The following is a 26,584-nucleotide window of genomic DNA, read 5'->3' on the forward strand; positions in this document are numbered from 1 at the left end:
TGGCAACGTCTCGTCCATGGCCGCGAGCGATGGTAGTCGACTTCGAGATTTGCAACTCCATTGCCATCACTCCCGATTTGGTCCGCGACAACAAAGTTAAGGAAAGGAATGCCGTCCACAAAGACGACGGAAAGGGTCGGACGCTCGATAGTGGTCATATTAGACGCGGCACCAACAACTCCGCCGGTGGTGACAGTGGAGGGAGGCGGGGAGGTTGGGCTCAAGGTGGCTAGAGCCTGGAGGTGGAGGAGGACGTGTAGACGGAGAAAGAAAAATGAGGCGAATTGAGATTTTCTATTTAGTTTAACTAAATTCATATCAATATATGCACGTTAATTTATAATTGGTTCAAAGCAAAAAAATGCACGCCACGGTAGCTATTGGTCTTACAAACCACTGAATATTTTCTTGGTGAGAAAAAGGGCTAGTTAACAACTTCAAGTTCAGAATTTAGTTAAACAATCATGCCGCAAACTTAATAAAAGTGTAACTAAGTTTAACTGTAAGAAGACCTATGTTATGAAGTCTCAGTAATGGAAACGACAATGGCGAGTTGGGGAGGTTGCAAACAAGTAAAGGAACGATCATCCTGGAGTTCGAGTCCACAGCAATTAGACCAGTTCAATCGAGAGGTGTTAGGCTTACAGCAGGAAAAACGAAAATCGAGGAGTCCGGCAAAAGCCGAGCCGACCTTTAGGAGAGACTTCAGGCCTCCATGTCCAAGACCAACTTCTGCTCATAGTCATCAGACAAGATCAATTATTACATATGTACTCTCAAGCGTACGCACGCCCACTGCAGGCTTAGGTATAATATATCCCTACAGCACAGCACAAGTTATTAAAAGGATCTTGGAGACCCACTAAAGCACGAACGCTAGGATCTTTCAGACTATGAATTCCTCTTCGGCTAGGCTGAGCTTTTCAATTTGAGATGATCTCCAAGCCCACGCATTCGCACTTCATGCCAGGACTGGCCTAGAGGCTGCCAAGGCCTCGAACAGGTGTACTCCCATACTCCACAGTAGTCCTTGTACTCGGGCCGAGCTTTTCAGTATGTTAGCTCAAATCATATTCTATAGAAGGCAGCACAAAGTTCACATGCTCAAGTAATCACTACAATTAACTTACCAACAAGAACATATATTGCTTCAGCAATACAATCAATCAATCCGACGAGCAGGCTAGAAATAACATTTCACAAGTAGAAACCCATGCCCTCTCAGTCCCTCTGTATTGTACTTACTGCGTTTTAACTGTACTGAACCTATGGCAACGAAAATACAAAGATGGCAAACAATGTACTTGCTGACTTCATAGGGAGAAAGGTTTTGTGTACACGTCAAACGTCTGGCAGGCAGTTAATTGCGGTTCCTGTTAAAAGAACATTCAGAAATCAGTCCAGAAATCTGAAATCAGTACGCAGTTTCTTATGAAAATCTCGTGCCTTGTTCCAGCTATGAGATTCCCATGCCACTTTCTTTGACGATTTCCACCTGAACTACCCCATCTCATACCTTTTCATGCCAGGTATCACCGCGCAAAAAGTGAATCTATCTTATTTATGTGACGCCAAAAACTCTCTGGCACTAGAACTAGAGCGAGACTATCCAACATCGCTTTTCACCACCTAAGCGAAATAAAACACAGTTACCAATAAGAATACATGCGTTCCGTGCCATACATCCTGTGAAGGTCGTTGAATATCTAGTGTGCCTTTAGTTTTTCTATTTAAAAGAACTATATACCAAAAGGGCACTGTTTTCTTGAGAAAAGGATGGACACTATGGGGAAAGCCACCTGACTGTCTCTAGTACTGACTGTCTTAGAATGTGTATCATGCAGTAGTCAACGCAACCATAGGAAGTACCTGTCTTAGCCCGCCAACAAGACTACCACCAGTCACAAGCATGGTAATCAAAGATGTCACAACACCACCACCAACACCAACACCACCATCATTTCCTGTATTTCGTATAGTGGCACGCATGGAACTTAGTATGCTACCATATGTAGATCCATGTCCACGCTCAATCGCTTGGATGAAGCAGAAGGTCATAGCTCCAGTTGATGTAACCTGTGACAAAGCCTGTATGGAAAGAGGTATGAAGTTAAATAAATTCCTTTATTGCCTTCTGAAGCTGGAAACTGCAATTATGATGCTCATAGATATTGTGCATACTTCTTGTAAATACTTACAGATGTGTCCGCTGAAGTTTGGTCATCATCGCAGCCACTGAATGAAATGACTTCTCCACCATTTGTTCCCTTGTAAATACCAGATCGAGGGCGATGGTCCTCCCATATGTAACGGCCACTCCTTTAACCACGAAAGAAAATCGCATTAAGGATGTAGATGAGAACTGGCTTCACAGCTTAAATTAGATGGCCAGAACTAGTATATTAAATGTGGTATAGAATTCATATTGACGGTCCGACAATGACTCGTAATTTATGTGGAGAAATCGACATGCTTTCGGTCTAGCAATGTCAAAACCTCAATCATTCTTTTTTACGGATAGAAAGATGCCATAACCTTGGCAATACCTAGCTCTTTCTCAAGGCACTAAGAAAACAGTAATAATGAATAGGAAAACTGACCTGTCCATTCGGCAAAGGTATGGTAAATCAAGTACAGTGCCACTATGGCAAGCGTCTATTATCGCATGAAGCTTAACACCATGAGGAAGAGGTCTCACAATTGTTGCATTAATCTCATCATCGACAATCATACCCTGGGTTTCAAAGTCAAGGGGACACAATGTTTCATCATAACCATCAACTTCATCACCATTATAGTTTCTTTGCCGCGAACCATGACCAGAGTAATGGAATAAAAGGGAATCTCCAGGTTGACAGCCTTGTACTAGCCAATATAATGCCATCCTCATGTTTTGTTTGGTTGGACGTCTGTAAGGGTCGGTTTCTTCTTCTGCAATACAAGTTTCAAATGATAACTGCGCTGAGGACTTTCCCTTTGTATAAGGTGCATGCAGTGATGATAAAAACTTGCAAGCGGACATCCAGAGCCGGGTTCCTTATAGAACTAGAGTCTAGATTACAGCATGTTCAAGAAAATGGCACAAAATCTAAACCACAGTCAAGAGTGTCCTGACGTTCTGGGAGGCAAAGTTTGCAATTTTGCTACAGTCGGTTACCGCTAGCTTTCGCAGCATCCTGTTTTCCAGAGAAGACTCTCCGTTGAGATGATTGGTGGATGTTCCCAAAAACAAAACTCGGGTTAATTTCTACATAACATGATCAATGCCTACTCACTGTTCGAAGCCACACATTGCAGTATTACTCAGAAGAATGTCAGACTCATCTATGACTGGTTGCGGCTACCACGAGCAAGTAAAGCATCAAAGTATCCGCTCAATAATGTCATAAAATCTACAATGAAATCAGAACGATAGCTAGCGAGTCTAACATCGCCCAACATCTTCCTTTTCGGCCTAGCAAAGGTGGACACTGCTTGAACCAAACTATCGCATAATAATCAAGAAAGATAATGCGCAATTAGCGCCGAGATGCAATTAATGACTCAAAAGGCCAAATCTCCAAAGCGAGCAAACCAGTGAATCCAGCCCTAGCGTCAGCCGACCTATGCTTCTAGGTGGATGGATACTACGAAAAATCTAACACGCGGAACATTTTGATCGAGCTCGATCGTAACAGTACCTGTAAGCATGAGAATGGACTCCTGAGGGAAATGGAACTTGTTCATGAGCAAGAACCGCATGCACTTGGCGTCGTTGAGGCACCCCTTGAGCTCGTGCCTCGAGTACTTGTACGATATCCCGCAGATCACCGCCCTCTTCCGCCCGTGCGGGCTCGGCGGGGCCCCGGCGGCGCGTGGCCGTAGGGCGAGGGCGCCGGCGCCGGCGCCGGCGGGGGCGGGTGCAGCGCGGCCGCGTGGGGCGCCGCGGCGGGAGGGGCCGCGCGGGGATCGGCGATGTTCGTGACGGCTTGGCAGATGGCGCAGCGGATGGATCTGGCCCCCGGCGGGAGCTGCAGCGCGGTGCGGCAGCCGGAGCAGTTCACCAGCATCATCGGCGGCGGCGGCGGATACATCCCTCTCTCTCCGCTGTATCTCGCCGGAGGATCGCGGTCGCGAGGGCCTTCGGTGGTCGGGCGAAGCGCGGAGGACGATCAGAAGGGGCAGAAGCGGTCGAGAGAATTCGGCGGCCGACGATGATGATGATTCGCGGAGAGACGATTCCGGCGAGGATCGGCGGCGGCGACGATTCGAAGGGCTACGGCGGGGGACTCGTCGAAGACGAAGAAGATGACGGAGGAGGAGGAGGAGGAGGAGGAGGCTCACTTCGATTTTGACGAGTATTGCGTCCGCATGACATTGACGTTGCATTGTGGTAACGTTGTTATCATCATTTGACCCCATTGATTGGAGGGATGCGCGCAGGCCACTGTTCCCCCCACACCCCAAAAAGGTGGACCCGACCCGAACCGACCCGACCGGGTCGAAAATCCGCGAAATGGGAAAATGACACGGACAGTTCCTGAACTTTGGTCCGATATACAATGTGGTCCACGAACGTTTAATTTGTTTAATATGATCCCTAAACTTTGACTTATTGTGTAATGTGGCCCTTGAACTTTTAATATGTTCGATGTCATCCCCGAATTTTTGGTGCATGTTCAATTTGATCCATAAACTATATGCAAATATTCTAATGTAATTCGGAGACTGCATTGAATATTTTCATATAGTTTAGGGATTGCACTGAACATGAACCGAAAGTCTAGAGACTATATTGAATAAATTAAAAGTTCATGGACCACATTGCACATTAAGCTAAAGTTGATGGACTACATTGAACAAATCTAATATTCAAAGATCACATTGCATATTGACCCAAAAAAGTTTAGGGACTATTTGTGTCATTATTCCTAAAAAAAAAACAAAAACCGTACCTCTTCGAATGCTTGACTTCCAAAGCACCCGCCCAATCAAATGTAATCGGGGTGGCGACGACTTATCGCCTCGCTATAATCACGACGACAAGCGCTCTTGAGACGCTAATTAAGCATATGCTTAATTCGAAACAGACACGCGTCGTAACACGCGAAACGACTAGTCGCTTTTAGTCGGGTTACTCGATAAGTGCTCCTGAGACACATTTTTTTACGAAAAAGATACTTAACGGAGGAGAAGAGGCCATTAAGATGGTCCGAGAACACGGGGCCAGCGATAATTTCACTAGATTGCTAGTCAGTTTCACAGGGAATTTGGATAGAGATTGGTAGGAGTGTTTCATGGCCCTTGTGGCCGACGAGATTTTCTAGATTCTCAAGTCGTGACGCGTTCTCTTTTGCTTAAGGAGGAGACACCAAGGGCAAGTTCCACGTCGTGTTCCAAAGTTGGGTGCTCGACATTGACAGATAGAGAGACTTCCCGAACCCTCCATCCTGCAATTTCACACACGATCCATCGTTTGCCGCTTCGAAATCTTAAGACAACGCTAGAAATTTGCGGAACGAAGAAGCGAAGTGGTAGGACGACATTGGTTTTTTTTTATTTTTTTAATACTAAATGTCATCTAGTAGTTCTAGATATGGTCGAAAAGAAGTTCGGGAGATGTCTTGTGGCGGGCCATCGAAAATGACAAGCCCCCAGTAGCCGGCGCCTAGGAATAGAAGCGGGTTGGCTTCGATGGATTCGATACTTATCACCTAATCGGTATCCGACCATCGTAGGCGTCCTACGGGTTTTGTAGAAGGGATCCTGAACCCATCTTAACAATCCAGGCAATATGTATCTAGGCTCTAGGGGCGAGATACTTTTCTTCCACGGGGAATGTCTACCCTGCCGGACGCCGCCGGATTGGGATGAAACTTCCTCCCCGAAAATCATCCGCAAGACAATACACCGGCCTAGGGGGCGAGGCAATAAGCAATGCCGGGGCAGGGCAGGGCTGGTATTGGCATTATCAAAACGAACGAGACCTCCATTGCGGTAGTCGCAGTTGATAGGCAACCATGACGATGGTCACTTTTGTACGCCGAGGGCTGGATATCGGTCTAAACTCCTCGACTTTCTTTCGTGGTGGTCGCGCCTCTCAAATGACAACCATCGTGATGGCTTTCCACGACAACAAATGAGACCATTGTCTTGGTCGTGTTTGTCAACAGATTACATTTTTATAAGTATATCGAAAATTCTCCACAAACGAAATAAAATCGAAGGACTTTCCGCGCGTTCAATAATAAACTTTCATGTGTCCACAAACGTCTACAACAAACAGCATTCAAACAAACGTTTGTTGTCGCGTGCTTGATGTAGAGGCTTATCATATACATTCATTATGAGACGACTTTTTCATCTTATAGAAAAATACTATTGCAAAACGCTTGACGGATTCGAGACAAACATGAAAAGAAATCTTAAAGAGTTATTGGGACAGGTTTAGGATAAGGTCAACCATCCCATTACCCGTCCCATTTTCCTATCTGCCACCAAGGCCCGGACGTCGATGGCTCGCATCAGAAGATTCTCAAGTGGAGAAAACGTCACCTGCATTTTCGTCGCAAGCTCTGTTTACTTGCATTTTTGCAAAAGAAGAACACAAAAGGAACAAACTGCTGAACTCTAATGTTAAGACCAGCAAGAAGCCCCCGCGGGGCTCCAACATCAACATCATCATGCCCAATGTTAGAATTTCATTTCTTACTTCACCAAAACAAATGAATAGATTTGTTACTTCACAGACAGACAAAATCCTAGCCAGCACACATGTATGTTGGACTGGTGACCGAATCAAGCAAGACATCGAAGAGCACCAACCAAGCGAATCACGAACAGATCATGAAGCCTACGACCGCTCTGATACGGAAGAACACACACCTGTGAGACTGGATAAGCCCGAGCCATAGTTCAATCGGCCATCAATATTAACCTATTCCAGTTGCTGTGCCCATCAAGGTTTGATAAGAGTGCTAGCTGATGGCCATGCCCATGAATCTGCAAAGATTCGGAGACTTCTACAATCATCGGTAGCCGAATTATTAAAACTCCACAGGATGGTGCCTTCGACTTCATATGTTAAGACTTGTGAATCTTGAAGCCAAAAACTCTCGGAACATAACTCTGTGTTGGCTTTTGAGGCTTTAGGTGCCCATACGTCATCAAAAATAGATGAGGAAATGTTGTTCCAAAATATGCTCCATCGATGTCTTGTTCAAGTTAAGAAATTTCTCAGATGAAAAAATATAGGAGATGACATTATCGGCAAATATGGTGCATAAGACAAAATTAAATAAACAAAAGACAGACTCGCACCAAACTTACAGAAATCCAAAAAGGACAAACATCCAATCTGCCATTTTGCCCCCTAACTATGAGGAAACTACAACTGACTATCTGCCCTATAATCCATAAAGCAGCCATTTATACCAGCCACATCAATTGCAGATATTACCTCTCAAAACTCATTAACACTAGCAAACTACTTGCAACATGTTCTAGCAGGAAATTTTTCCTTCTTTTTTTTTTTTGAATAGTAAAATCCTCCTGAAGTGATCCCACAGAACTCTACTATACATCAGGGACTTGCTAACAAGTATACCTTGAAGATGGCTACAAGATAAATCGACAGCATCTTCACCATCCAAGACACAGAAATCATGCCAAATGCATGAACATATGGTGAGCCTCCACCAAAACTTATAGTGAACCTCAAGCAAAACTTAGGGTAGCATCTAGCTCTTAGACAGCTAAAATATCAAAGGTCCAGTATACTAAGATCAATATGAAACAAATCCATCCAGTTTTGAGGTTCTGTATCTTTAGTGAGCAACTTTACTGAGAATGATGAAAAGTTTCAGGATAAGCATGTTGATAAAATGGTTGTAAACAAAACAGAATAGGTCAACACAAACGATGGCATAGAAAAAGAGACCAGTCTCATTTATATGCTTAACATGCCTCTCATGTCAAAGATCAACCATAGTCAGGAGAAATAGACATAGCCAGAGAGCAACTTTAAAGCACTCAATCAGCTTCACAAGAAAATGCCACGGTGGCTAGTCTGCAGTTGCACTGTCTAAGAACTACTGCCGTTGTTCAAGCTTGAAAATTATGTAATCGACCAAGTCTAGCATTATTACTGAGCTTTTTGGTTCTCTAGGCCCCTGCACCTCTATAAAATTTCTGACACTTTCCCCATAGTTCAAAGAAAGGACATCAAAGATTCACAGCTCACATAATCTAGTGAGAAATAATTCAATAAAAAATTCTCATGTGAAAATAAGGATACTGCCTTGGAACTTGGACCGTGGATAATAAATATCTTCACATTTGGGACAGTAGATCTTTACAGTGCTTGATCGAGGAATGTCTGATTGACCAACTGGAAGGCACGGTTGACCACAACAGTAAACTCGTGGACATCTGCTAAAATCACAATTCCTGTACTTCTCTAACTGCATCAGATGCAATGGCACCATTAAAGTACAATAAAATGCATGAAGAATTGAGATTTCTTTAATAGATGAAGAAACCACACTTGGGTCTTACCATTGCAGCCATTCCCTTGCTAGTCAAAATGTACCTAACATGAATTAGACCATAGAGCATCTCCGCTGCTGATTCAACTAATTCGTTTTGTTCTTCAGTGAACATATCACCTGAGCATACATTTATAAGAGAAGTTACAAACAATACCACGCATTTCTATAAGGTAATCAATAATTCAGCAGATTTTAGTCAGCCTCTTAATAACTGAAAAGGTTGGTTATAATAGAAGTCATTCATTCATTAATATTTCTTTAGAATTTCAACATTAAACTTAGATATTTACTTTTACCAACTAAGCATTGAAGTAAAAACCGAGCATACACTTGCACCAAAAGTCACAAACCATATCACCCATTTCTATCAGGTGACTGACAATTCAGCAGATGTCAGTCAGCCTTTCAAATACTGAAAATGTTGGTTACCTCACTTAAAACTATGATACAACTAGAAGCCACTCAAGTATTAATATTTAACTTGAACTTCAACATTAAACTTAGATATATCCTTTGAAGCTCTAAACCACATAAATATTGAAGTCGAAACTAACAAGATGCCATTCGACTAGTAGAACAACCTTCCATATGTTATAAAACAGACAAGCACCCAACTTAAGCATGGCTTTCTCCAGTGCCCTCTAAATTTAGGGGATGAACTAACATGTTCAATCTACCCCTTAGGGAGATCACCCAATTATGTTAGAGAGATCTAATTGGTAAGAGAGAAGCAACTTTTTCTCCGTAAAATTTTTACAATCTTTTCCTGATGCTGAAGTTCAAATTCAAGAGATAGTTATCCTGTTGGCTGTAACTGAGTTGGATGCAAAGGATTGGTCTATTCCTTCAGAGAATGATGTAATGGCATCTCAAGAGGTATTACAGATGTCAATTGATCCCCCTAAACTGAGAATATCCAAACCTTCTCCACCAATCAAATAACTTTGAATCTACAATTTCTGTATCTATAGTCCAGTCCACAGATAAACTGCCTTCGAGCATAAGTATGATCTCAATCTCAATTCATAAAGATGAATCCTTAAATTAACTAAAATTTTGACCTGAGGTGATAGAAAATGCAGTCCTTAGTTGTTTGATATAGTCTCTAATTGACAAGTCTTCTCCAAAAAATAGTCACTTATAAATGGGTAAAAAGCACGTTAAGATAAGTAAGATCTACTCGGTGCACTACATATTCACAAAGCCAGTGTAAAAGTGACATTCAAAAGCCTATTCAAACGCATGGAAAGAACTGAACTCTTGGCCATATTAAACAGAGTACTTTGTTTGCAGATACTCTTGCTTACTATACTAAAAAGATCTTTCTCCCGATCTACTGCTTATAAAAGTGGTCCTTTCCAGTAACTTCATTATTCTTGTAAAAGAATTTTAATACTTTGCAGCCACTAGCAAATTCAACATGGAAGAGATGTCAAATGATAGCAACTACTGCATTGATTGAATGTAGCATACACCCCCGGGATTTAAGCACTGAAAATGGAGGAAGGTTCAAAATAGATATGGAAATCAATATCAAGACGAAGGTCAGGATGAGCTTACTATGAGAGGATTCAACATCCAAGATTAGATCAAGCGCATAGTCATAGTATGGAACTTGACTACTCAACCCACAAAGGTTAAAGTCATCTTGGATGTATTCGTCATCGACTTCACAGAAAAATTCATTCCCTCGCAAGTTGCAGAACCATGAAATCCATGATGTGTCATCTCCATCTGAACCACTGACATCTGACTCTTCACTGTCTGTATCGTGTTCCTCTGTTCCAAAAGGACATGCTGGTTAGTAATAACCAAACAAAACAATAGGAGCTCCCTCCCCTCCCTAAGAAAGACGTACAATATGACCAAAACTCTTTCTTCAATCTGTTAGTCCATCACTATTGGTACTTTTTATGTTTCATACTTAATATGAACTTCAAAAAACTCAATAAAAAGCAGGATGTCAACATCAATCATTATTTGGCCAAAAAAAACAAAAAAAGAAAAAGTGAATCACCGTAATATTATTGCCATTGGACATATTCATCCATAATTAATGGGCTGCACTAAAAGCTGATGACCATGCAGAACAGCACAAAAGCATGAACCATAAGGGATATAATTCACTTCAAAGAAATACTTTTGGGGTCAGATAAATGACATTGAAGATAAGACAGTAAGATTCTGCATCGCTTATGCACCATAATGTCTCATAATAGGAAGCCAAAGAAGCAAAATGGATAAGAAGCACCTCCATTACTAGGAAGAAGCACAAGGTTTTCTCATGTCTTTGGAATCTCAAACAAGAGAAGCATCTTACATAGCTAACATATTTTAGCTTCACAGAAATTCGACAGCAGATTCACGTTTAAGGGAAGAAAAACCAAAAAGCTAAAATATGCAGGACAGGAATTGTTTACAGAGAGAACAAAAGGTTGAACAAAAGAGCATTCCAAATCCTTTAAACTAATTCGATAAAATAAAGAATATGCTATGCAATTATGAACCTTGTAACTACCACCATCGAAGTATGTTGATTAGTTCATAAAACTCAATAGTATAAAATTGAAAAGGGGCTAACCAGTACGAAAGTAAAAGAATGAGACCAAAAGGTTCTTTCCCACTTACCACTACACAAGTACAAGAAAAGAATAAGATCAAAAGCAAACTTTCCCACCAAACAAGTAAACATGCGAATTCTGTTTGATCTTTGGTCAAGGCCGTTCTCTCCACAAATCGACCAAAATATTTGTTGAACCGACGCCAACTTAGACACATGAATGAACTACTAATTCAGACTTCAAAGAAGAAGAGTTTCACAACAACTAAGTGTGCTCAACATTGCAAGCTAAGACATAACAAATTCAAATATAAAGCATCCTCAACGAGTTCATGCTTCAGTAAAAGGCAGCAAACCGACCTTTTCTTCCCATCGTCACCGATGAACTAGAACGGAACCTAATAGGGTTTATCAACCTCCACCCCACACACACAAAATCGCAATGCACCTCAAAATGTCAGCGAACAGCCAGACGGAAGCTGGAAATGGCATCAAACCCAACAGATCCAGGGCCGCAAGCACAAAAGTCCCCCCCCCCTCCCCCAACGAGAACAAACGCAGGCCCCACACGCCGCGCAAAATCCGCCATTCACGAACAACAAAAACCAACCGACACGCCAAGAACAGCTAAAAAAAAAAGACGAAGACGAAGGGTCACTGACCGTCGGAGCACTTGCTCTTGGACAGAGAAGCAGCCGGCGGTCGAGAGTCGCGGTGATCGAGGTGGGACTTGCCGGCGGAGGTGGAGGGGACGGCGATCCTCTCCTTGTCCTTGTTGGATCTCGAGGTGGAAGGCGAGGACTTCTCGAGCTGCTTGTCCAGGGCGTCGTTGATGATCCTCCTCCGATCGACCACCTCCGACTTCGACGATCCTCCCCCTCCCACTCCCACTCCTCCTCCTCCCCCTCCTCCTCCGCCGCCGCCGCCGCCGCCGCGATCCCTGTACATGTCCGGTTCCGCCGGGTGGCCGCCGCCGCCGCTCCGACGGCGACGACGATCGCGATCGCGACGGGGGTGTGGTGTGGTGTGGGTGGGGTTCTCAGCTACGGCACCGGTGCGCGCTCCCGCGCATCGGAGGCGATGGCGGCTACGGGCTCGGAGCTGGGGACGGGAAGGCCGATGGTGGTGGTGGTGGCGACGAAGAAAAGGCCAAGTATCAGAGGACGAAGAGAGAGAGAGAGAGAGAGAGAGGGACGGACGAAGCTAGGGTTTCTTAGAGAGAGAGAGAGAGAGAGAGTGCTGGATCCCTCTTATTCCGAAGCAGCTTAACCCGAATTTGATCGAAATTCCATTTTGGACATTTCCAAAGCGCACCATCGTGTCGTCCCAATTATATTATAAATATATTTTTAGCCAAACAAAAAACTATACTATAAAACTATATTATATAATACTTTTACACTAGAATTAACGGTGCTCCTGCTTCGCGAAGAACGAATGATTTGAAGAATATGTTTATATCGATTTAGAAAATTATCGCTTACACAACCATTGCTGCTGACGATGCTGCCTGACTGTGCTATCGCCACCGGCAACACCCGGCCATGACGCGCTACGCGTGCTTGGGAGAAAATGAGAGAAGTGCATGAAGAGATAAGAGCCGCACGACCCAAGCAAGGAAGACTTCGCCCCCGAGATTGGAACTGCCCTCGTCGGGCTCGTGCAACGTCGAGCAATAGGACAGCCACGTAACGACCAAGGCGAGGGCGTCCCCGTCCTCACTTGCTCGTGTCTCACTCTTGGAACACATGCAAATAGAGGGCGACTGTGTTGTACAAAAAATGACCGGACCATCGACATGGGCAAGCATGTGACCAACGAGCAAACGTAAATAATTATGCGACTACTGTGTGCGGATTACCATGCACGTAATACCTTGCCGTCGGCCATAGGGATTAATATTGATATTTACAATCAATATTGATACACATCGGTAACCCATATTGATGAAAATTGCCAATCAGTTGTTGATATATGATGCCGAATAGCTAATAACTATCAATGTGGGTACCGATGGGTGAAGGATAGCAAGCCATCATAACTCTTTGGAGGCATGAAGGACATAGGAACATAGTTAATAGGGGTGAGCAAGATGGACTGCCCAAACCAGAACCGGATCGACCGGTTTGGTCCGATTCTCAGGAATATTGGTCTGGTTCCCGGTTTCTAAAAGTGGAACCAGTTTTCGGGCGGTCGGGTTCCCAGTTCTAGGGTGGGAACCGGACCGACCCGACCGGATCGATAAATATATATTTTTCTAATTTTTTCATATATATATATTTATTTACTTTTTAAAAATTTTGAAAAAATAAAAAGCCTAGTCTAATTTCCCCAATTCCCTCTTGCCTTTATCAATAAGTGATTGGTCCCATTGGAATCGGACCGATGGTCCAGTTCGATTCACAGTCTCAAGACTAGCCGGTCCGATCCCCGGTCCTAGAAACTGGGAATCGGTCCTCCCGATCTAGTTCCCGAATCTTAGGTTGGACCGGACCGGACCGGGAACCACTCACCCTTAATAGCTACGAAGTCAAGATCACAAGGATATAGCAATTGAGGATCAAAGAGCAATCGGCATATATATTTTGCATATTTTGGAGGACAATTACTTAGAAGCATAGTTATAGAGCAATTATCATCCAGAGGCAAAATCATGGAATGACAAGATGACAAGGTAATTACCGATGAGGAGTTACCACTTAGGGCAAGCTCATGGAACGGTTATTATTTGGAGCAAGATCGCGGGACAAGTAGGGACAGCTGACGTACGCTTTTGAAAGAACAACTGTTTAGGAACAAGACCAAGGGATACGGGCACAAGACTTTTGGAAGTAAAAGAGCATGGAGAACACCGTTGGAAACCGTTCACGAAGAGTGCAACCGCTGAAAACGGCTAGAAAGTAGTTACCACACGATCATTATCAATACCACTAATAATCTACTGTGAAGCTCTCCTCCCGTATACATCAAACAAATTTACTATAGCTTTCAGATTCGTGTCGTCGATCAAATTACAGCATGCATTTTTATCCTAGGTGCTGTGTCGTCGATTAAATTCCGGCATAAATTGTTTACATTGAGTTACTTCATCAAGTCTGTACCTTCCAAACTTTATCGTCAATTAACCAGCACGGTTTGTGTTCATACAGTCCTATTCTAATTAAAGCTGTTGGTTCTTTCTATCTGTGATATTTCCTGTCCGAAGTTGGCGCAGATCCCTGGTTTTCTTTAATTAAAAATCGAAGAGCGACTTTCGGTGAATGATATTTCTTCATGGGAGAAATTCCAGCGCAACAGCAATGAAAAAATGTTGTTGGCCGCAGCGATGGAGCAATGGCCACTGTTGAAATCGCCATTGCATTGGTGACCTTGATATGAGGTTTTCAATGGCCATGGCCGACCTCACCATGACACCGTTTTCCTTGCGTGTGTGCACATAGAGCACGTTGACATGTGTGCCGGGCCCGAACTCTTCGCCCGTCCCAACGGTGTTGACGGAGATAGCAGCAGAGAGCTGCGATGGCAATGACGAGCGGTTGTGCTACGTGATGAAGGAGAGATGAGATGAGATGGTGAACGATAGGATCTAGGTTTTATGGCGGTAAGGGTGCTTTTGAAAAGATAATTTGCAAACTTGTGAGGAGCAATTTATGTATTAAAATTGTGGGTTTTCAATATCGAAGATGCAAATTGTCATAGAAGTGAAGGCTACGAATGATCTTTGAGATTTTCCCTTCAAACAAACCAAGCGCCCGCGCACGCTCCATGCACGTGCAATTACTTCTCTTGCTCTTTTGAATTAGTTGATAAAGATGAGTAGAAAATTATGATTGGTTATGATCTTTGGAATTAGTGGATAAATAGCATGCATTTCTCTTAACGCTTTAATTTTTTTGTTTTTTTGTTTTGGCAAGTTAGTTTAATTTATAATATTGGATTCTGATGAAATAATAAAAGAACAGTAAAATTAAGGACATTTTTTTGAAATCGTACTTTTTTCACTCCCTCTTTGGCTAAAACACTCATTAACATAATAATATGACTATATTGCCCTTTGTGGGTCCCACTTTTTAGCATCCCTATTCTATCAACGTTTTAAGAAAGTATTGTCACATTTTTTCTGGTCATGTCCCTTTTCTTTTCTTAATTTTCTATTTCTTTTCTTGTGAGTCTCACATTCACTTTCCTTATCTTTTTCCTTCTCTACGTTCTTTCTCATGTAACCGCTCATACCAATAGAAAGGTAGAGAAATGGAGACTTCCACGCTTGAGTAGGTGGAGGCAACTGAACTGGTCCTCATGACCCATGACAATACCTTCTCGAGCCGCCTGAGTGAAGGCTTTGTGCCACATGTCTTACGGCAGTAAGGAGATGGTATTTGTGGAGAGTGGCACATACTAGCGGGGCACGAGGAGGCTGTGCACTCTACATTTGATGAGCTAGTTAAAGGTGGAGTAGTTCATGCATATGAGGAAGATGAGTTGGGAAGGGTGATGGGGAGGCTGAGGGCGGTGACCTTGAGGCGTACTCTCCACAATCTAAAGCACTTCATCGAAAAACCTTTCTCTATACAAGGAATCAATGAAATTCGTAAAAGCAGCATTGCTCACAAAAATCCTCTTGGCATTTCATTAGCTCCCAAAACTTAACAATCAATTTCCTCGCCTTCTCCCCCATCTAGCTGTCGGAAGTATCCATCGACCGATTTGCTAAATTTCCTACAAAGAGTGTGAATTTCATTGATGTTGAGCGAGTCAAATCGGTAATCGCGAAGGCGAAGGCGGTAAAGGAGGAGGGCTTTGTTGACGACCTAGTGGCGGGTTGATGTGGCCCTACCTAGGATATGCGAGCACAAAGACGTAAATATTCTCCATGTCTCTACCTCTTGAGAGAGAACAAAGTTCGACCAAAAAGAGAGAATAGAGAAGGAAGAAGATTAAGGAAAGTGGTTGCGGGACCGATATAAAAAAAATAGGAAATAAAAAAAAGGACAAAGAGATGCTAAAAAGTGTAACCTACAAAGGGCAATATTGTCATAATACTGTGTTAAGGAGTGTTTTAACCATAAAGGGAGTGAAAATAGCGTAGCCCTTTTGTATTGAGCCATAACTTATATATGGAGCTCCTTTAAGGCTCCGTTCGTTTGGCGGAAAATATTTTCATTTTGGAAAATATTTTCTCGAAAGTCATTTTCCTGAAAAATGTTTTCTTGGAACACAATTTTCTGGTGTTCAGCTAAAATTTGAAAAAGTTTCGGAAAATATTTTCTGGTGTTCGGCGACCGCCGATCCGGCGGCGTCCGGCGACCAACGCGGCGGCGACAGGCATAATCGGCGGCGGTCGGCGGTGGCGGGCGGCGATCGGCGGTGACAACAACCATTGCCCGTGGCGGCCGATGGCGAGACGGTGGCCGGCGGCCGCGGTGGTGATCGGCCGGCGGCGGCCGGGCCAGGTGATGGTAATAATGGCCAATGTGTGTGCCGGTGGCCAACGGGCCGCAGAAGAGCCCGGTGGCCAACCGGGACTATGGCCGTAGATCGCGACAACCAGCGGGCCAACCAGCGTGTGCCTGGCGGCCAGAGTGATGAAGCTACGAACAAAGAGGTATGACGTGCGGTGCCCGGCCAGTGCCGAGCCCGCTATGCGGAAGCGCCAGCGCGCCGAGATCGCGAATGTAGTGGCGAGCGGCAAATAACCGGAACGATGTGAGCAAGCTTAATGGTCGAAACTAGGCGTGACCCGGACGGCCCAGCGACCGGCCGCTAATGGGCAGCGGCGAAAGTGACAGCAAGTGATCAGCGGCGGCGGCAACCGATAGATGGCGGGGCATCGTCATGCATTGATAGACGCCCGCCGTCGATCAGCGGCCCGAGGGGCCGGCGGAGCGAACGGCGGCCCGACCAACGGTGGCCGTCACAAGCCGCCGTACCCGGCGATCGGCATGGCAGCGCGGCGACAGGCGGCGGCGGGCGCGGTTGGTTACGGCAGACGGCCAGCCCGGCCGGCGGCGTAGACGATCGTCAGCGGTGATCGGCGGCCAGACGGCCATGTAGCGGTGACCCAGCGGCCGATGGCGGTGGCCAAACGGCCGATGGCGGCGATCAGCTGACGGCAACCGGCGGCCGTCGATCGGCGGCGGCAACCGTCGAGCAGCCGGTGGCGCGACCATGAGGCGGCGGCGGCAAGCCGGCCGGCGGCGGTGGCCGCGATCAACTTCCTCTCCCACGGAAAACATTTTCCCTCCCATGGGCAATTTTGCCTTCACTTTGGGGGAAAATGATTTCCTCTTTCACACATAGAGGAAATCATTTTCCGCCAAAGTGAAGGCAAAATTGTCCATGGGAGGGAAAATGTTTTCTGTGGGAAGTTATTTTCCGCCCCCCGAACACTGGAAAATCCGGAAAATATTTTCCTGGAAAACATTTTCCGCCAAACGAACGGAGCCTAAGTGTTATGACTTTTTTCCCAATCACTTAAGTGCTGTATAATTTTTTAATCGATCACTTGAGTGCCATAAATTTTTAAAAACGCTCACTGAAAGTACCATGCCGCATCAGATTTTTGATACTTTGGTGAACAGTATTAAAAAATCAGGGCACTCAAGTAATCAATTGAAAGTTATGGCAACACTTTTTAAAAGTTTTGCCACTTAAGTATACGCCGTACAAAAGTTACGACACTTATGATGTTCTTATTCCCACCCTTTCATTTATTTGAAGTTATCGATTTTGCATCTAAGTGTTGTGTGCATATATTGTAAATATGAGCTAATCTAAACGAAAAGCAAGAACCATGCCTATCTATCTTAGGAGAGTGAAATTATTCTTCATAAATTACTTCTTAGGGTAAAATCAATAACTTAATCATTCCTAAAAAATTCCTAACTTTAAGTAGAATAACTTCTTGTCTTTAGAAAAATCAATTCACCGATATGAAATTTAAAATGTGCATGTAAAATTATTAAATTGTAAAAAAAATAGAGGACAAACAACACCCCTGTCATTCAAACTATCTAATAATTTTTTTTATAGCGATTAGGTTTTGTTCGGATCAGCTTTTACGCATCTTGATTAATCCATCTTTCCGAACAATTTTAAGGGCACGAGCAAACAGTGACCGATGCAGAAATCTAGTTCGGGCATACGCCCTAAAACGAAAAGTACACCCGGCACCGAGCACGAGAAGGACGGTTGCTCTTGCTAGCCTCCATTCAGACCATCATTCCTGAAAGAATCACGTGCTGTACAAAGTCAATAAATTTGCTAACATGCATAGTTCTTGTACGACATAAATTGCCCGGGGTTGTATTGTATAAAGATCTTTATGAGAAATTACGATACTCTAATCTCCTTATAAGCATCATTGGACATGATTTTATAAAACTATCGTGACAACTTCGATGTGTCGATCAGTAATGTTCAATTACACGGCATATATCTGGACACATTGGGTCATCAGAGTACTTTATGAATAATATTAAGTACCTAATAAGAAGTCCGTCACTTCTTAAATGTAGAAGAGAATAGTGAAGACCGTATTTATTGATTTAACCAAATTTTTTAACCGATCTATTTAGAAAAAAAATATATTCATTTCTGAATTATTTCACATTTGGAAGTAATAGAAATGCACATATAAACTCATGACCCACAGAGAATTATTGGATAGTCCATCTCAATGAGTTTATGTGAAATACTAGTCGATAGGGGGAGTTGCATGAATATGTAGTTATCGGGTATGTTGTTGTGTTAATATTTGAAACTTTCAGTGAAATTACAATTTATGAAGGGTACATAATTGTATATTATCGAGGTAAGTCAAGACTTATCTTACCAAAGATTACAGATGCTAATAAGTCCCATGCTACATGTTTATTATCTCGGAATTAAGAGTAATTTTTTGCTCAAATTTTAATTACGTGAACTCATCATCATGCATATCAAATGTTACTAGATCGATAATTGATTTATCAATTAAGAAAGGGATAATCCACAAAAGATCTCGAATTTGTACACGTGTGACACATTTACCTCAGACTAATTTTCTTGAGACAAAAAATCTCAACCTTTGTACACATGTGACACCTTTTTCTAAACTAATTTTCATATCACAAAAAATTCTAAACCGATATACCTACTATAAATCTACCCTCCATTAGCTTTTGTCTAATGTCCCCTTTAAATTGCTGACGGGGAATTTCACGTGGCAAATGACTTCGTTGTGGGGAAGCAAGTTTTGAAGAAAATGAACTAAGATAGGAAATTACGGCAAAATTGAATTTGCTCCTTTCGGCTCTCCCAAATCACCAAAACCTTAGGACAAAATTGGGGCAAACTTAGGGATTTCAGTAGATCTTCGAAACGCGAGGCAGCTCGTATCTAGAAGGGAAGCTTATAGAGATGGCAAGAATGGAGAAGAGTTGTTGTCTATGGCCGGGAGGAAAGCAACGAAGGGTAGATTTGTCATGAGGCTACTTATTTGGGATTCTTTGTGACCCAAAAGTTCGTTCGGGATACAACATGTACCGATTTGGGATTGTGTTTGCGATGTGAAAATTAAAGTAGATTCAATGTCATTAAAGAATTGAACGATTGGTGTTCTAGTTCAAGTTGATTCCTGAAGCAAAGCAAGCGGAGAGGCATTATGTAAAGCTTCTCATGGTTGTTGATGATGGGGGTTGTTGGGCGCGGATATATCGTCCATCGGCTTTGTCACCGCCTTCAAGATCTCCTTGAGGTTCCGCAAGGATGTGGATTCAATAGATTTGTTTCGCCGGTCATGTCTTCATCTTCGTTGCAAAGCCCTTGTCTTCAATCTTCCACTGATGGTCTCATCTTTTTCTACAGGGTATCCTCTTCCTCCTCCAAAGCTCGAAGAATGCATGGGTCTCTTCTTCGCCCATGCTTCGGATTTTGTTGTCCCGGGCTTTGGTGGATGAAAAAAAACTTCAATTTCTTTTAAAGAAGACACGTGCGAGCCGAAAAATAAATTAAAAAGTCGCGCAGAACTTTTGGCCGGAATTTGTTGTCGGAATCACTTAATTGATCCGATTTGGCACTTAAGTAATCTGGCGAAAGCTTTTGATACCAAAACGAGCGCCGTACGAAAACTATTAGCTATCCCGAATTAATTTATGATTGAAACTCAGGAGAAGAGTTGAATTATTCAACTCAGCATTAATTTGACAAATCATCTCTTCAGCTACAAAAGTGTGCCTGGTGCAAAGTGTAGATGTAAGAAGAACGACAAAAACATAAAGTTTCTTGATGGACTATAATTATTAAAACGTGACATCTCCATTGACCGGTCATTTGTAATCTTTTACCTACCAGTCAAATGTAAAGAACATCAAATAGCATACTAATATGATTTTTGTCATTTCATCGAAAATGCCGGTTACGAAAGACTACGCACAAATGGAGTAAAAACATCATAGATAAATCAATTCCGATAACTAGTAATTAAGCAAATAATAAACCTTGACAAGGGTCATCCTCGAAAAGAGCAAATTGAAATATCAAAGATAGATAAATAGCTCAAACGAGTGTTAATCGATCTGCGAAGACATTATGTATGTGTTTGGATCTTTGACTAAGTACAAACAAAGAAATTTGCGTAATTGTTGCTAACCAAGTGTCGCGAGGAGGCTGGAAGTTGTCGCTTGATCGAGCACAAAGTGGCACGAGGAAGAAACGGAGGGTGGGAAGGGGTTAGTGGTTAGGCATTAGCTGCAACCAAAACCTGCCTAATCCCACCCATACATCTCCTAATTTTTACTTGCCCGCCATGGATGTTTTCGAATCGAATCGAATCGAATCCTTCTAGTAAAAGCTACTATGTTCGGAACGCGATATTCGCGACACCAATATGAAATTCTATTGCCCGGATCCCGATCAACTCGACCAGGTGCCATGTGCTCCCGTGGGTGGCTTCATGAGACGTGCAAGTGTAAGGATTTGAACTGTGCTTCGAGCAAGAAATATGAAAGTTGCCACGTATCGATTCGTTTGAGTTTGAGCCGTACTATACTTTTAAGTTATAAGTAATGCTTAGGGATGCAAAATGAAATGTAAACACTGGCGTACGAAAATACGACATGGCTATGTGTTATTCATTATTTGTAAAGCTACAAGATTATATAACTTTCGACCATGATATATCTTGAATGCCCAGAGCTTATTACGGTGTTATAGAAGCTTTCATGAACATTTACTCATCTAGCAATTTTACGTCATGACATGACAACCCCGAGGAGAAAGTTGACATTATTTCATTACTCTGCCACCAGTAAGTAGATATTGCCCACGTAATTCTTTTTTTTTTTTTTCATGTCACTCGGCTAGTTTTATCAAGTCATGAAAATTCCTATAGCTATATTTGAACCTATCAAAATGGGCTATAGACACATTTCTTAACTTATATTTGATGGACTAGGTTGTTACGTGGGTTAGTTATATATAGTAAATGAGTCATAAATAGGTTTATAATGGTGAAACTCAAAATAATATATGTTTTAAATGAGTTCATAACTTATTTAAATCCAACCTACACTCTCTCTTCACTCTCACTCTTCCTTATTCGATCTCACACTCGCTCACTTCACTCTCTCACCTCAATTTGAGTATCAGTTTTTCTAGATTGGGTTAAATATAGAAGTGTTTTAGCAATATGAGTTGGGTCGGGTATAAATTGTGTATGAGGAAGATCGGGTATAAGTCACTAGATTTGTATTACACCGAAATGGGTTCAAATAGGTCAATTTAGGTAGGATCATTTTTTATTTGACACACCCGTTTGACTGGTCTAGCTATTTCATAAATTATTTATCACAACTATAGTGAATAATAATTTTCGAAAGCATAATATTGAGTGATGTGTGATTAGTTCCTGAGAAGAGTTCGCTATCGAGGCATAAAAAGAACGTTACACTAGTCACCACCAAATAATTGGATAAAGCATTATCACTCACTCAAATGATATTAACTCAACTCGACATGCTTGCAATTGAGAAATCACCTTCTATATATAGACGAACTAAGACTAGGAAACATCAAATTAGAAAACCACTCAACTGCTGGGGGCTTGCCACAATGGCCACCATTTCCACGTGGAAATGGGGAGGTGGTAAGTTCGACCTCCCGATACGGGGTTTATGGGTTTATGAGGTTACGCCCCGCCAAAGCTCCTCTTAGAGGAGCTTCGGGATACACCTGGCGGACAAAAAAATGAAAAGAAAGTCAAATTAAGAAACTAATTTAAACTTAAAAACTTACTCAAATTAGGAAACTTATATCTACTCAAATTAGAAAACTCATTTAAATAACGAAATCTACGTAAATTGAGGAACTTGAACTAGGAAACAAGCTTGAACTCGCAGAGTTACTCAGATCATAAAACCAAACTCGTAACTAGGAAACCTACTGCCGACCCGAAAAAAAAAAAAAAGAAAACTAGAAAATCTACTCATATCGGGGCAAGAAAAACACACTAAAATTAATAAACCTACTTAAGCTGCGAATCTACTTAAATCAGGAAAAAACTCTCCAACCTCGATCCAGCCGATCTGACCCAAAAAAAAAAAAAAAAAAAGAAAAAACCTCGATCTAGCCGAGGATCTTCAATTTCAATAAACTCTATATTGGAAACCGTCCCCTAATTGAATCCACCCGATCATGTTTTGTTACGGTCGAAATCTCCCTTTTGCTTGCACGGATGTCCAAATGGGCTCATGGGGTTTTAGGTGGAGCTGTGAGTCATTCAAACTAAACCCTTTTGACAATATAAATGCCGTGGCGCTTCAGTTCTCTTCGTGGGCAATTTGTCAAATTGATGAGCATCTCTCTCTCTCTCTCTGTTTCTCTCTGTCTCTGTCTCTCCATATTCGTGAGCAAACTGCACCATAACCAACTGCTGCCATAAGTCTCACAAGGATCAAACCGAGAGCTGAACCCACAAGGGAAAATTTTCCGCCTTTCGCACCCTCGCATTGGCATGGATCACCCCAAGAACTCCGTCCTGAACCTCACCGTCCTCTCCCTCCTCTCCTCTGCCGTCCTCCTCCTCTGCTTCCTCTCTGCAAATCGGTTCCCTCGCCCCTGCCCCGCCCGGAACCCGGTAAGCCCCTTAATAATCTCTCGGGCCGTAGATGTCTTTCGGCGTCGCCGCTCACTCTGATCGTTTTTCCAGGCCTCGGCGCACGCCCCCCCGACGGACAGCCTGGGGTCCGCGCTGGCCCGGGCGGCGATGCCCGACAAGACCCTGATCATCGCCGTCGTGAACAGGGCATATGCAGAGCAGGGCGTGGACTCGGACAAGACCATGCTGGGCCTCTTCCTCGAGAGCTTCTGGCTCGGGGTGGGCACGCGGCGGCTGCTCGACCACGTGCTGGTTGTCGCCGTCGACGAGGCGGCGTACCGGCGGTGCCTGTTCCAGAGGCTCCACTGCTATAGGCTCGAGACGGAGGGTGTCGATTTCAGGGGAGAGGTGGTCTACATGTCGGAGGGCTTCGTGAGGATGATGTGGACGAGGACCCTGTTCTTGACAGAGGTGCTCCGGCGAGGGTACAGCTTCATCTTCACGGTACGTGAGTCGGTGATTGCGTCTTTGGTTTCTTGATTTTCGGTTTCGATTTCGAAGAGATTAGGATGACGATTGCGATCCGTTTCTGCTTGGCCAAAATCTTTCTCCATTATCAACGGCAATGAAGAAGCAAAACAAATGGAATTAAAGCTTGAGATCATGCATTGATCCAAATTTTCCTAGGATTCGCGGTGGAGAGAAGAAAAATGATAATATACATTAGGGTCCTAAATTGATTAATGACGTGATATATAAACAGATGCATTACGGTTGTCGAATCGTTTTATGAAATAATTACGTACATCTTGCCCTTAATATTGCGACTTTAGTTTAACTAGTTGTCGAACATGCGCGCTACGTGCACGGTCGATGATTTCTGGTGATGGATAGAAACCAAAGACTAATTAGTAATCACCTACTACTAAATCAACCACACACTCAAATGCATGGTGGATTTACGAGTGATCGGTTCTTGATTGGAAAGGCTCGGAACGACTGAACCGATTTCCAGTTTTTGGAACCGGGAATCGAACAAGTTTTAGAAAGTTTCAGAAACCGAGCCCTTGTTTTCCTTTTTGTTGCACTTTCGTTAATCGAGCATATTTATTTATTTTATTTGTGATGTAAAAATTTCGCATAAAAACAAACATAATCAAATAAAATACTTTAACATAAGAAAGTAGAAAGTGTATTTTTTTTTGGTAAGAAGAAAGTTTTTAAATATAGAGATTTAGGGCAGGTTTTGAACCGATTCTTGGGTATAATCAATAGCACTTGATATTGGAAATCAAAACGATCAAGACCAGTTCCCAATTCTTTTCCTAAGAACCAAATGTGACTTCATGTGTATGAAGCCGGTTCGATTAGGTTCTGAGGTTGAACCGGTCCGATTGTTCAGCTTACTGGATTTAATCATTTTTAACTTGTGTTTTTGCAGGAGTCAGAAAAATGCCATAAATTTCATATTATAGAAAGTTTGAGGGTGGATAGCAATTTTAAATGCCCCCTCCACCTTTATTGATAGCATAAATGAGTTACCCATTTAATGAGTAACCGCTCTACACGTGGAAATTCATCTTTCCAAAAATTTCTGCATGTCGGTTTCAAATTAGCACTCAAATGTCAAATTTCACCTAGATTAGACCAACCCATGACAATTAGGTAATTGGATGCACCAAACCGCTAATTCGATATTATTTGCTTAATCATATTCCTTCGGGCTTCAAACCGTAAAGTCAATTTCGGAATTTTCAATTGTCTCTTTTTTACCAATATTATTTTATTGGTCTATAATAGGTTCAAATTTCACATGATCATAGGTCTTATTGTCTGCGTTTGGTTCAACTTTGCAAATGGGTCTTGGTCAAATGCAAATGTCTTTGGTCTAAAATTTATCGGGGAAATGCAAATTGCGTTTGGTAAAAAATCCTTTGTAAAGCTACTTTTGGCTTAAGCGGTGTTTGGTAATTTTTTTTTTTTACAAAGGGCTTTTGGGTTTAATTTTTTTTCTTTTTTATTTAAAAAAATCAAAAGGCCGCCGGCGAGCCAGATCCGGTAAAAAATCTTTTGTATGTTGTTATGTTGATTTGCATAACATTTATCAACTGTGTTTCCCTTTTTAAAGGACACCGACGTGATGTGGCTGAGAAACCCGTTCATGAGGCTGAGCCGCAACCAGAGCGAAGACCTCCAAATAAGCACCGACGTGTTCAACGGCCACCCCTGGTCGGAGAAGAACCTCATCAACACCGGGTTCTACTTCGTGAGGTCGAACAACAAGACCGTTGCGCTGTTCGAGACGTGGTACACCCGGAAGGACAACGCCACGGGGAAGAAAGAGCAGGATGTCTTGCTGGAGCTCGCGCAGGAGGGCGCGTTCGAGGGGCTCGGGCTCAAGGTGAGGTTCCTGGACACGCGCTACTTCAGCGGGTTCTGCGAGGATAGCAAGGACATACGGGCCGTGTGCACCGTGCACGCCAACTGTTGCCGGAGCATAAGGGCCAAGATCATCGACCTCACGGCGGTCCTCCGGGACTGGAAGCAGTTCCGACGGTCCGGCAAGGAGGCGAACGCTGCTGCTGGTGGCGCCAATGGAACTGCGGTGCCGTATAGATGGTCCGGCCACGTTGGCTGTTGGAGGTCATGGAAGGTGGGGAACAGCACCCTGATTTCATAAGAACAAAGGAGGGCCCGATCTTGATTATACCAAAATTAGAGAAAACACATTTCTCATGTTGATGATCATCTCCGTTTGTGTATATCTGTACTGGTGCAAACAGTCATGCAATTTCTGAGCTCCATGTGTTTGGAAACTTACCTGTCAGATTCAATCCATCATTGATCAATCTCACAACATGGAGATTTGGGCAACATTGCACCGTGCAACAATCTCGTTTTGGGACACCTCCGTACCTGATCTCGAAGAGGCGTGTCAATGTCCTAAAATTCGAAACAGAAGATACATTTTGCGAATATCCTGAAGGTTTGATACTTAATTTCGACGACGCGTGCGATTCTATGGTTCAGTGACTTGATCATCGACTCACTTCTACCAGTATCAAGCTCGCCATATGACAAATTTATCAGTCGGGACATTCTGTAGTCAACGGAAAATGCAACCATCTTGGAAGGATTTGAATCCCACCACATCCATGAGCTCTGGCTCATCCACATCCACAGTAAAAAACCCAAAAGGAAACAAGGAGGCAAACAGCACCCAGATCGAGATCAAAACTACAGAATGACCACAAGATTAACGTGTGTGTAAACCACCGTATCTCCAAGACTGACGTGTGATGACTCCCCTCAGGCATCAGAGACCCACATCAGATGGAACATCTGGATGTCCCAAAAAAGCAGCTCAAAAGACTCTTGCCAAAGCGTGAATGGAAACCAGACAACAAGCTTCACAAGCAG

General features: G+C 43.1%; 3 protein-coding genes across 5 annotated transcripts in view; 1 reads left to right on the forward strand and 2 right to left on the reverse strand.

Moving 5' to 3' along the window:
• The window catches only part of LOC115684451 (putative casein kinase II subunit beta-4), a 100,551-nt gene extending 88,215 nt beyond the window's left edge, over positions 1-12,336 (reverse strand). The window contains exons 1-5 of one of the 3 annotated variants that reach the window (XM_056317974.1): positions 11,751-12,336; positions 10,089-10,307; positions 8,536-8,645; positions 8,276-8,441; positions 6,412-6,497 (exon numbers count right to left, since the gene is read on the reverse strand). In XM_056317974.1, the coding sequence (XP_056173949.1) occupies positions 6,427-6,497; positions 8,276-8,441; positions 8,536-8,645; positions 10,089-10,307; positions 11,751-12,036 (852 nt within the window). In that variant the 5' untranslated portion in view covers positions 12,037-12,336 and the 3' untranslated portion in view covers positions 6,412-6,426. Of the gene's footprint in view, positions 1-6,411; positions 6,498-6,660; positions 7,194-8,275; positions 8,442-8,535; positions 8,646-10,088; positions 10,308-11,750 lie in introns of those variants that run through there. The other 2 variants (XM_056317973.1, XM_056317975.1) reach the window with 2 other exon arrangements.
• LOC115684467 (metacaspase-1) lies at positions 746-4,218 on the reverse strand. The gene is given in 6 exon segments (XM_056317972.1): positions 746-1,373; positions 1,870-2,088; positions 2,199-2,319; positions 2,601-2,931; positions 3,681-3,839; positions 3,842-4,218. Coding segments are annotated over 6 exon segments (1,122 nt in total). The 5' UTR covers positions 4,074-4,218; the 3' UTR covers positions 746-1,313.
• A 10,595-nt stretch (positions 12,337-22,931) lies between the features above and the next one.
• On the forward strand, positions 22,932-25,980 carry LOC115684430 (uncharacterized protein At1g28695-like). The gene is made up of 3 exons (XM_030609160.2): positions 22,932-23,203; positions 23,276-23,668; positions 25,293-25,980. The coding sequence occupies exons 1-3, from the start codon at positions 23,081-23,083 to the stop codon at positions 25,842-25,844; spliced, it is 1,068 nt and encodes a 355-aa protein (XP_030465020.1). The 5' UTR covers positions 22,932-23,080; the 3' UTR covers positions 25,845-25,980.
• Positions 25,981-26,584: the final 604 nt, after the last annotated feature.

The sequence above is a fragment of the Syzygium oleosum genome, unplaced genomic scaffold, assembly GCF_021117445.2.
Source record: "Syzygium oleosum isolate NSW1041296 unplaced genomic scaffold, Sole_v2.1 Sole_v2.14, whole genome shotgun sequence".
Classification (NCBI taxonomy): Eukaryota; Viridiplantae; Streptophyta; class Magnoliopsida; order Myrtales; family Myrtaceae; genus Syzygium; species Syzygium oleosum.

What these genes read in the sequence shown, in the direction of transcription:
- LOC115684430 (XM_030609160.2), top strand. Translation starts at nt 23,081, where the DNA reads ATGGATCACCCCAAGAACTCCGTCCTGAACCTCACCGTCCTCTCCCTC. An exon ending in CCTGCCCCGCCCGGAACCCG is followed by an intron (nt 23,204 to 23,275) that starts GTAAGCCCCTTA and finishes TCGTTTTTCCAG; the next exon opens with GCCTCGGCGCACGCCCCCCC. An exon ending in GGTACAGCTTCATCTTCACG is followed by an intron (nt 23,669 to 25,292) that starts GTACGTGAGTCG and finishes CCCTTTTTAAAG; the next exon opens with GACACCGACGTGATGTGGCT.